Here is a 12,245-nt window from a genome sequence, read left to right on the forward strand (position 1 = left end):
CTGAGTTGTGTGATAGTGCAGAAGGTTTAATGATAGCAATGTTAAACCTTCCCTAACATGACATCCCTAACAGGCATGTTTTCTGTGTCTCTAATTCACTTTCTGTGCTTTTGCACTATGTTGCCATGTATTTGTGTTGTAAAAACCAAAGGATAAAATAACAGGCTGGCTGTGTAATCAATACAAAAGGAATAAAAATGGTCTTAATGAATAGAGGATTCCACAACTGGAAGCTAAATCAAACTCCCAAATGTTTGATTGACAGTATATGGGTAAGTCGCCTGCATTTACCTTTTTAACGAGGATGGTGAGGCCTTGGTATTTAAAGGGTTTGGAGAACTCAATGTACTGGGCTCGTTCGTTGTTTATAGTCAGTGGGGCAACAATCATGTCAGCAAGGCCCCCCAGGAGCTCTCCCATCATGCCATTCCACTCTTTCTTGTTACTGTTGTTCACCTTGAGTCCAAAAGAAAGGTGTTAACACGATGAATCAGTTATTGAGTTATATACGACAGCAGGGTGTCGTCTAGACCACAGAATGTTTACAGGCTTTAAGGATTTAGGTTAAGCCTAGTGGGGATATAAATGCTAGGGGTGCTCCACTTTTTTGAAAATTGTCTGTGTCTTACATAAAAGAACAGAATGTGATACTGCAAGTTTTTCAGGTGACTATGTCCTGTTTCTCACCCTCTTCTTTCTTGTCTCATTTCTGTGAATGCTGATTTTATATTGAGTCATTACACAGCCACGCTGCCATTTTGGCTAGAAGTTATTAAATAGATTTATTTTCAAGACATCATCCTGTTTTAGTATGTAAAATAAGAAATAATATAGTGTCACAGGGATCTGCTGGAGCCTATCCCAGCTCCCTTTGGGTGAAAGACAGGGGTCCACCCTGGGCAGGTCACCAGTCCATCACAGGGCCACATAGAGACAAACAACCTCACACACTCACACTCACTCCTATGGGCAATTTAGAGTCAATGCTGTGAGATATTACACAAATTGGTAATTAGGTTAGTTATATAACTAAAAGTAATTTGTATTTGTGTTTCACATCTGTGGATCTCCACTATTTCACTGCTCATCACTTCAGGTCTAAATACTTGGTAAGCTCACTGTTTGTGGAGTAAAATAAAATGTTTAAAAATGTTAAGTATTGAATCTGAGATATTCCATGCAACCTCATACAAAAACATAAACAGCTTGGGGCTGTTAGTGTAAAACTAACCCGCTCTTGAGTTCCAAATTTCCCATCAGCCACCAGATGAACCTCATAGGTAAAGTTCATGGTCATAGCCAACTTGATCAGGAGATCAATACAGAATCCATAACAACACTGGGGTACAATTGGGCGCCCTGTAACAAAACCAGCAATAGCTTCAAGTTACAACTACTCTGGAGGAAATCCATCAGATTTACTTTTATCCAAAAACACACTTAGACTGAACAAAATGTGTGAGACGGTGCACTGCAAATGACCACACATAGTCACACTGTACACTGCAATCACTCCATCTGAATATAATGCTCAGCTATATGCATACATATAAAGATACCAGTAGTATACTCTATATATGTAGGCATTTCCAGTGGGAGTTTGGTGGATGCAGTAAAAGCACAGTAATAATATAAACATATCTTATGCATTACCTGGTATGGTCTCATTGGGCCCAGTGCAGATAACCTTTTTAATTAAGACTCCATTTAATGTCATTTCTTCCTTGCATGTTCCATCAGGTTGAGTGGGTTTCACATACACAAACGGCTCCTGGTGTATCGTCACTATCTACAACAGATGGGATAGAAAGCTCTTTATTACATAGCCAGAGCTCGATCAGATCAATCCCAGAAGACTTCAGAGTGGTAAAGCAAGAGAAACAATATCCTAAAAAATAAAATAAAAATCCTCCCAGCAAATACACACATACCCATGTACAAACTGCCAGATACACACAGACACAAAGACAAAGAGATTAATGTAAAAATAACTGACAGGGATGAAAGGTTCTTTGCAGGCCTACAGCAAATCTGAACAGATAAACGTCACTACATGTATATCCCTGCTGCCTTTGTAACTTCACTTCCCTCTGAGGAACAAATGTTAGCGCACTGTCTAAAACAAGTATATCAGATGTTGTTACACAATTTGTGTAGACACAGATGCCATACTGCAGCAGCAAAGTGAAGGCATCCTTACCTTTAATCGAGTGGACATCTGGAAGCCCTGTGGTTTCTCGGTTTCTCCTCCGGGCCAGATGATCTTCCGCTGATTGTTCATTACCACCTGCAGTGATGATGCCACAGTATTATAGGTGAGTGCTGACAGAAGGCATGCTGCTGATGAGGCGCCGAACACCATGGGGGGGCATCACTAATGAGTCAGCTTTATACATATCAGCTCAGCGGTTTGGTTTTTTATTGTGCTGACCTCTGACTTATGATTTATACCTGAGGGTTTCAGGAAATTATTATTATAACACCTGTCACCAGGGAACTGAAGTGCTGATCCTCGCAGTCCTTTGACTCTTCAGCATGCTGCTTTAACTACTAATAGAACAGAATAATTCTAATAGAATAGCATTAACATAGACAAAATGATTTTAACACAAGGTCAGCTTTCAACTCTATCGTGCAGATTTGTTTAGCAGATGGAGTTTGCTTAACTGTGAAGAATAAGTTAGTTATGAGAAAGAATAATTTCCATGTATTCATGTATTTAGGGAAAAAAATTAGGTGGTTTTGAAATTTATGGAAGCAACATATCTCAAAAAAGTTGGGACAGAGGCAACAGAAGCCTGGAAAAGTAAGTGGTACTAACAACGAAGAGCTGGAAGAACCTCTTACAACTAATTAGGTTAATTAAACAGAGCATCTTAGGGAGTCAAAGTCTCTTAGAAGTACAGATGGGCAGAAGTTCACCAATCTGTGAAAAGCTGCAGCTCCAAGTTGTCAAACAATATCAGAACATTGTTCCTCAACATAAAATTACAAAGACTTTAAATATATCATCACCTACATTAGATAATATCAGCAAAAGATTCTGAGAATCTAGGGAAACCTCTGGGTACCTTGGACAGGGCCAAAATGCAATACTGGATGCCTGTGACCTTCGGGCCCTCAGATGGCAAGGTATTAAAAATAGTGATGATTCTGTGATGAACATCACTGCAAGGGCTCAGGAATACTTCCCCCCCTTCTGTGAACACAGTTTGCCATGCCACCCAAAAAAGCATCTTAAAGCTCTATCATGTAATGAAGAAGCCATATATGAACATGATCCAGAAGGCTGCCATCTTCTCTGGGTCAAAGCTCTTGTAAAATGAGCTGTGGCAAAGTGGAAAACTGTTCTGTGGTCAGACAAAATTTGACATTAGCAACCATGGGTCCTCTTTCAGACTAAAGAGAGCAACCTTCTGGCTTATTATCACCGTTCAGTTCAAAAATGCTGAAAGATACACCCAGATTTTAGAGCAGCTCCCATCCAGACATCTTTATCAAGAAAAGCCTCGCATGTTTCAGCAGGACAATGCTAAACTCCATACTGTGCTCTGTGACAACAGCATGGCTTCTGAGTCCAGGTGCTGAAGTGACCAGCCTGCAGTCCAGACCTTTAATGGAAAATATCTGAAACATCTTGAAATGAAAAATATGACAAAGAAGACCCAGGACAGATAATCTTTCCCACAACTCCAGACACTGGTTTCCTCCCAGACGTTTACAGATTCTTGTTAAAAGAAGAGGGGATGCTGCACTGTTGTCAACATGGGCCTGTCCCAACTTTTTTGAGATGTGTTGCTGTCATCGATTTTAAAATTATCTCGTTTTTCTTAAAATGGTACATTTTCTTAGTTGAAACATTTGTATTTTATCTTCTATTGTGAAGAAAATATAAGATTATGAGATTTACAAATGATTGCATTCTCTTTTTATGTAGATTTTACACAGCATCCCAACTTTTTTGAAATTGGGGCTATATAATTATTTGTCCATATTTAATACATAGGTCTTATGAAGTGCATAATTTTGAGTTTCAGTGAATCTTTCAGCCAAAGGTAGAAGTGCAGCATTGCTTTTCATACTGCTGTTACGCTTTAACAAACCATTTCCTCTACTTTCAATGCCTCTCTGCAGCCAGCTGTTGTAAATTTTATATGTAGCATATGTTCCAGTTCATCACAGGAATAAAAACTATAAATATTTCAATTTCCTCTCAAATTCACTGTGAAGGTCTGCTGTAGCATTGTGAAAACGTGTGGACTCCAGACTTAGGGTTGTAGAGTTGCCCTACATTAAGTGCATTTTACTACAAATAGAAAATTGGAGCTGCATGTCCAGTATGAACGGTAATGGGGCAGTAAGTTTAAAATATCAAATAGGACAGAGCGGACTCTGCCTATCAGTTTACCTGTGTTCCATTGTATATGCCGACTTGAATGAGTCGACTCTTCTGATAGTTGAGTATACTATAGTGGGCGTACTTCCTGTCGCCGTCGTCATTGAACTCCACTCGTCCTGTGAGTCCCTCTGGGTATTTAGATGACATCAGCACCCTGTGGCAAGCAAATAGAGGATTACACATGTGACTGAGCGCATATGTGTTCATGCGTGTTGTGTCGTCTATTAGGAGTATAAGCATGTAAAAATTCAGTGACTGATTCAAAATGACTCATCCAACACAGACTTTGCTTAAAATATCATGAACTAGGCAAAGCTGTGGTTGTTGAGCTGGAATGATAAATTCTGTTTTTGTCCGCACATCTGTTTGGAAGCAGTGAATTTGTTGGAGAGGGTTCACAGCAGCATAAGTGGGTCAGTTAAAACAGAGTTGTTTCACTTGGAAGTGGCAATAGGGTTTCTTGTACAATTCAGAAAACCTGATAAACCATTAATTCTGCAACTGTCCAGCCAAAAAAAAAAACAAAACAAAAAAAACCCTGAATTATTGTAAAATAAAATTTTACAACAGAGGGTAGTAGTTGTCTGTGGGTTCATCATTTTGAATCACTCTATTTACACATATAGTCCAGTTGCTAGTTGCCATAACAACCTGTCACACCTTTATCATCTATATCAGTAAAAAGATAGAGCATCGTGTAGCATCTATAATCAAGCTTACCGTTTGAAGAGGGGCCCTGTTTTCCAGATGTTGGTGTTGCCCACACATCCTCTTGGGGGTTCTGTAATATTCTCCTTCTCAAAGAGCTCCTGGATGGACTGTGCCACCACAGCCACTGCATCATTGATATGGGCCGACTCATTCTTCCCGTTGATGAGCTGGAGGCCGATCAGACCTGAGACCAATCCAACAGCAAAGGCAGTCACTGATCTGAGCAAACGATATGACTCCCTGGATCCTTTTGCAATGCACAAAGTGGAAAAAAACCTACAGAGCCAATTTAGACATGGTGAATAAAGGTCAGACATGAGATGCATGATCTGTCTTTGTTGCCTGTTTAATCTGGAGGTTGGAGGTTAACTCAGAAGATATCTACATATTGTCATATATGTAAAGAAATACATTCATCGTAAAGATGCCACTGATGACCTTTTCACAGCATGTGTAAAGAGTCCCTTGAAGTTGGATCTTTTTTTTTTTCTGGCAGCTATAAGGTTTGAGGAATCACACACAGCACAGGCAAAGCATTTGTGGTGAAACAAAAATACCATCAGCCCTAAATTTAAACAAGGCAACAATCCAACTTCAGCTAAGTTTTCCGATTGCAACCAGGTCCAATAGTCTTGCAAGTTTCTAGAAGAAGCTGCAGGAGAGGTGGATGAGACGCGACATGGACAAGACAACAAACGCTCTGCAGGGATTGGTTGTGATAGGGTGCTTGTGGCAAAAGACACTCGACATCTGTGACCAAAAAATGATAAAATATTGTGAGAGACTTGTGAAAAAATCGAAGAAAATAGAAAAAAGGCTGTTGTAGCTTACCATTCTATCAGTTATCTGTTGCAAACCTTCCTTATATATTTCATTAGAAACCAGGGTATTAATATGACAGAGCAGCAGTGAATTTGCCTTAAAATAATCCAGGGCAAACACACTTAACTAAAACCTTAGTGTAGGTACAGACCACATTTAAACCTTTAAACACACCATGCTTAAACGTTTAAATGTTCAACATACAACAAGCACTTATATACTGTTAATTATGTAACGCAATCACTGTAAAACAGTTAATCTCTTTAATCCGCTCTGTGTTATAATTGGCCTCTGAGTAAAGCCAGGGTGTATTCCCAGTGTTCTTTACTGGATGAACATACCGTCTGGTGCCTCACTCAGGGCTTTACCCGACATCTCGCGCTCGCCCACCAGCCACACATAGCCTGAGCCCGTCATGTTGAGGAAGCGGGCAGCCTTGTACACTGCAGCAGCATCTTCCTCACTGGAATTTACCATGTTGAAAAAAAAAAAAAAAAACAAGAGATTGTTTTTCACATAAGATCATGCTGACTGAGGAAAGAAGTGAGAAGAGAATGGCAATCGTGTGTAGTTATTCATCGCTCAAGCCTTTAGAGTCATTATACAATACAGGACTGAGCAATTAAATGTTGTCGGGACATGCTTGCTGCTCAACATTTTGTTATTACTTCACCTTTATTTATTTATTTATTAATTATGTAACCATATTTTATGAATACTATTTATAATAATTTAACAGCATTAAAGTTATATACAGTACTTGCTTCACAGTACCACATTATTATTTTGTATCTACATTTTCAAACTTTGCATTAAAGCAATATAATGCATAAAATAAGAGAAATATTAAAACCTAATGCAATGATCAGACTACACACCATAAACCAGATAATGTCCTGACTCAGGACTCTGGAATAATGAGTAACATTTACCTGTTCTGTCTGTTGTAGTGTGTCACAAAAAGAACAGTGTCTTGTTCTGTGATGCTGATGCTTTTTTATGAGCATCTGCAAATTTTTCTAAAGCTCAGTCTGAAATACATGATCATAATAAGATGAACTGAACGTAAAGAGCCACGTCGGTGTCAAACAAATGGTTTAACATGAATTTGTTTTAAAATCACTTTTACAAAGGTCTTGTGTTTTATTTATTCATTTATTTATTTATTTTTACCAGTTTTATATCTTGTATTCATTTATAATAATGTGTGTTAATGTGTACGTAATTAGGAACAACTGCCCTACCTGGCGGACAGGATGATGACTCGGGCCTCCAGCTCTTTTGCCTCCAGCAGCAGAGCAGTTAAGTTAGTCTCCTGGCTGAACTGGAGGACTTTCTCTGCCTGTGATTGGGGCATAAGAAAGGTCAAGCCAGCTACTTTTCCCTACCTCAGACACCATGCTGCCTCTTTACCTGTTGGGTACGAGCTTGGCCAATTTTGTTTGGAAACGGGAGACAGAGATAAAAAGGAAAGCGATCCAGGGGAACCGGCTGAACTAAAAAAAAAAAAAAAAAAGCTTGAAGGGAAAAAAACTTTGCATTTGTTTGCATGCAAACTGAGGGTTATCAAGGCTCCAAAGAAGGACGTGCATGTGTTAGGTAGAGGGAAGAAGAAGGTCAATGCAACCAGTAACTAAAAACGGGTGAAGGGGGTGAGAGGGACGTTTTCCCCCAACAAAAAAACTGCTGAAAATTAGGGAAGTGCTACAGAACAGGAGCAAGTAGCATCTGGGAAACGGTTTTGTCCCACTCTACCGGTTCTCCACAAAGGAATGGACTTGCAAACTCTTTTTATGTTTGTGGGTGTATGAGTGTGTGTGTGTGTTCGTGTGTGTGTCTGTGTTCTGAGGACATGCATTCCTTTATTAAAGGAGAAAATGAAAATGATAAAAGCGGGGCGCTATTCACTGCTTTCTTTTTTCTGTAATGACCAAAAATTATAGAATTTTCATAACAAAACCATTCTTCATTTAAATCATAGGGAAATGTCTCAAAGTAAAAAACAAAGAAAACACGTGCTACCAAGAGAGGGACAGTTCTGGGTCGGCTGGTGACTGGTTTGGGCTGGTTTCTAGTTGCTACGATTGGAAAGTTGGTGGGCGGCGTGCATTGACCATGCAAATATACCTTAGGTCCTCGCTTGTTGTCATAGGACAGTTGGTCGAGGTTTTCATAGTTCCTTTTTTTATTCTGATGAGTAATGTGCACAGAGAAAATATGCAGACACAGAAAAATATTAAAAACAGTTGAAAATGGAGGGCAGTAAAGCATTCCAACAAATCTCCACTTTTCTGCTTCAAATTGGGATCTTTAACAGAAGGGCTTGCAAAGAACATCAGAGATTACAGCTCGATAGTAATGTTTAAATCATGTACACATGTAGTTAGTCAAATTATAAAATACTACTCAGGTGATTTATTCATTGTATTTAAAGCCATCAATTATCAGTGAGAATTCACCAATTCTGCTGCATTGGTGAGCTATATAAACTAATTATATAAAAGCCAAGCTATTATTTCACTATACTGCAGACTTTTGTTGCATAAGGGGAAATTTAACAAACCTGCTGTCAAAGAAAGCGATCAGATTTTCAAAACTCCACCAACACAACAACAAGTCCAAACAGTGAACATATTTTTGGCTTCTAAAAAATTGAATTTTTGCAAGACATAAACTTCCATGGAAACTGCTAATCGAGCCAACCATCTGCTGACGTGATAGAATTTGTATTAGCTCCAACGTGCCAACTTCAGATGCTGCGGCCATTTCTATACTTACTGTTATTAAACTATATGACCAAAATCCTCACACAGCTGCCTAAGGCTAGAGGCCGCTATCTACTGCAAAGGTTATTGGTAACACTCTCTTTTATATATTGGTTATACAAGTCTGAGCAATTCTATAGTTACTCATTTCATTGTGATTAACAAAGCTGTGGCTCAGTTCAATACTAGATTTCTAAGCATGTTTTGGGGATGAAGCAGTGTATCCTCATAAAATTGTCTATACAGTGGATACAAAACCTGATTTTCAGTGTGCTCTTGTTTCCATTACTGTCCAAAATGAATTGCAATAAAGGAAATGGAGGCTCTTCTTGTAGCTGCAAAGAATTAAAATTAATTGTGAATAGTAATGAGAGCATGAGACACCTCCAGAAATATCGTGGTAGTCTAAAGGTGTATTGACAGGTGTATTGTAGTCTTTTCTATTGGTATAAAAAACAAGGTATGTTGACTAACTGCAAAAACAATACCATATAAAGATTATATAGTATAAGCTACATTATTGGCATGTAGTATAAAACTGAGACACAGCTGATGTCATGACACTGGCTATAAGTCGGCTAAATAAAATCCAGACTACTTGACACCTGACCTATCATGTCTTTATTCAGGGCTCTGTGAGAGGATTCCTGCCCATGGATGTATTAGTGGATTTGCCTGCATGTTGCTTCCCTGTGCTTTCACACTAAGCCCACAGGCTTTCTACTTTAGGATGACATCACAAAAATACAAAACACTTCTCCAGGCTGGGTGACTGATTAAAAAGTCATAACAAAAAGAGTAAAAAGCATGAACTTGCTTGCAGTTTAAGTGTTACAATTATTTTATAATCATGGCCTATGGGGAAAATTCCTTTTGGGCCACAGACGGACTTTTTGTTGCAATACAGCAAGTGACCACTGGGAAAAATTAGCAGCAAGGCCGAGTGGCAGAAAGTATCCAGCTCTCCTCATGCACCCATGGTCCTGCCTGAGACAGGGAGCCATTTTGTAGGAATATACATCATCCTTCTGCTTCAAAGGGTTTCTTGCACAGCAGCCTGGCCTCACAACTCACACCCCAGTGCACTCTGCATCTGATTCCCTCCCGTCACAGACACAATACTGACCATGCATCAGTACATTATTCACAACTACAATCCAGAAACTCTTCCATTTACATCAGTGAAAGCTTTTTTTCCAGCTGGTGCTATTGCAATAGAACATTTGTGACTTTAAAGTAAATAAGCAGTTATTTCACCTAAGCTCAAGCAAGATGTCAACATTTTTTGAAACAAAAACTACAGAGAACATTTCAGTCATATTTCTAGTATAGTCAGCATACCAATACTAAGTATGGAACCCATCTTATGCAAACACTAATATTTAGAATTTTAAGATAAGAGAGAAAGGTTATACAACTACAGCACACAGTAATCCTCTGAGCAAAATTCTTGATCCAATGTGGATGGAAAAACACTGTTTTTGTCTTCTTGTCCCCAAGAGTTTTTCTGAGCGTTCTATTTTTGCATCCTCAGTTAGACATTAATATTTCATGTTGTGTTGGTCACATTTGCACTCAGACTAAGTCCACTGTGTCCGGAGACGCTTTGCTGGTGGTGACAGTGATCCCCTGTGACCATATGACCTCACCAATGACTTGCCACGGTGCTAAAAATAACATCACCATTTACCGAATTTATGCAACACAGCAGGGTGATTAGCAAGAATAACACCTCTCTCTTTTAATTAGAGCATGATGTGCAAAACCCGCAATCTGCCACATCCAAACTAACACCCTTTAACATCACCTAAGACAGATAAAGCTGTTTTATAGTTTGGATATAGAGCTGACACCATCATCCAAACAAACCCACAGTGAAAGAGCTGGTATAGTTTTCATCATTGTGCTGATGTGGTGACTCACATGTGATGTCAGACCAGAACCAAACGCAACTACCTGCTGCAACCTGCCATGTTGTACACAAACAAGTAAAAAAGAAAAAAGAAACGAAGCTATTTGGTTCATCTGTTCATCTGTACCTAATTTAGGTACACTCCTCAGTTATTTTTCAGTCCCATTAAAAAGACATTGCACACAAAAAGTGAGCGCACCTTATGGTTATATTCTCTTATGTATAATGTACTTTCATGTTTAACTGCAATAAACATGATACTGGACCAAACAGGTTTTATTAAAAAGACGAGGCTTCCATTTTTCTATTCAGTATTTTCTTGACGTTAACAAATCCCATGTACACACCAAAAACAGCACGATTGTTTGTCTCTCAATACTTTATGACCTCTCTGCCCTGTGTGTGGCTCCCACAACAACAATAAAACTCAGTGACAGGTGAATAAGCTTTATCGGACTTTGGTTACACCGACAATGAGATTTATGGGAGAGAACAAATATAGAATTTTAATAACCTTACCCTTTGATAACCAAGTTTTCAGTTTCATTGTTGATGTGTTGGGGAGATACTCAAATGAATCCTCTTCAGAGTCCCAAAAATGCCTGCACTGGCACTTCTGTTATAAATGAATGTATGCCCAATAAAAGCCTCATATTAAGAGTTGCAGCAACTCCTCTCAACACTGTAGAATTAAATGGGACTCACAGATGGCTTCATTTAGAGATCCAAAGTCAGATTGTGCAAACAAATAGAAACCAACCAGATTTTGATCAAAGGCTTTTAATACACAAATTTTACTTGTTTAGTGCAGGATGTGAGTCACTACTAGCTGAATGGACTATCGGTGTTGCTGCATGAATGTGGTTGCATAGCTCAGTATGACTATTCCAGATGAAATGTACTTCTCTTGATGGCTGTTGATCAATACTGATCCTGGTCACTTCGTTTCAGCATTTCAGCTTTCACTCTAACTTTCACTGCCTTCTGCAAATTACCTCGGGTGTGTGTCATATTCAGTGTCTCTTCAGCCTCTGATTTAATTAAACCTCTGAATTGGGACTCATTTCATTCTGCCGCACAATTACAGCAAAGAGCCCCAGAGAGGGACAAGAATGAGAGCATATAAAGAAAAAACATATCCCACAGTAATTCCATCTTAATAAATGGATGAAGTAGATGGCAGTTGTTTTCCTCGTCTCTATCTCTGTTCCTAAAGGGCACACATCATTGCAGTCTCAAGTCTGTTTTAGCTCAAAAAACATCAGCATTTCACTGACCCACATACACAGCTCAGAGCTACACTTTAAATGGATGCATCAGCAATATAAAAAGGCGGAACATCTCCCATATGAGCGTGACCTAGCAGGATGCAATGAACACAAGGCTATTGTGTACAATAATGAATCCTGCAATTCATCATGCACCAAGCTCAAAGATGCACCTACTGCCCACCATGGCCCAAGTAAAACAACACTTCAGTCTGTGATGGTTTGCAAAGCCCCACGTTAAAGTCCACTATTTGGCTCCCAATGTGGATAGACACAGGATATTCTGGACTATGGCGAAAAGCAATGTGAAGATGAGCAAATAAACATACAAACTTTTGTCAGATTAGACCACATTAGACACTGCTGAT

At 39.1% G+C, this 12,245-nt stretch overlaps 1 protein-coding gene across 1 annotated transcript in view; it reads right to left on the bottom strand.

Moving 5' to 3' along the window:
* grin1a (glutamate receptor, ionotropic, N-methyl D-aspartate 1a) overlaps positions 1-12,245 on the bottom strand; it is a 30,774-nt gene that overhangs the window by 13,115 nt on the left and 5,414 nt on the right. The window contains exons 4-12 of the mRNA XM_026297541.1: positions 8,060-8,122; positions 7,177-7,274; positions 6,274-6,395; positions 5,120-5,294; positions 4,409-4,553; positions 2,201-2,287; positions 1,654-1,789; positions 1,232-1,359; positions 292-456 (exon numbers count right to left, since the gene is read on the bottom strand). Coding sequence (XP_026153326.1) covers positions 292-456; positions 1,232-1,359; positions 1,654-1,789; positions 2,201-2,287; positions 4,409-4,553; positions 5,120-5,294; positions 6,274-6,395; positions 7,177-7,274; positions 8,060-8,122 — 1,119 coding nt within the window. The remainder of the gene's footprint in view (positions 1-291; positions 457-1,231; positions 1,360-1,653; positions 1,790-2,200; positions 2,288-4,408; positions 4,554-5,119; positions 5,295-6,273; positions 6,396-7,176; positions 7,275-8,059; positions 8,123-12,245) is intronic.

This window comes from Mastacembelus armatus, chromosome 12 (genome assembly GCF_900324485.2).
Source record: "Mastacembelus armatus chromosome 12, fMasArm1.2, whole genome shotgun sequence".
In the NCBI taxonomy this organism is placed as follows: Eukaryota; Metazoa; Chordata; class Actinopteri; order Synbranchiformes; family Mastacembelidae; genus Mastacembelus; species Mastacembelus armatus.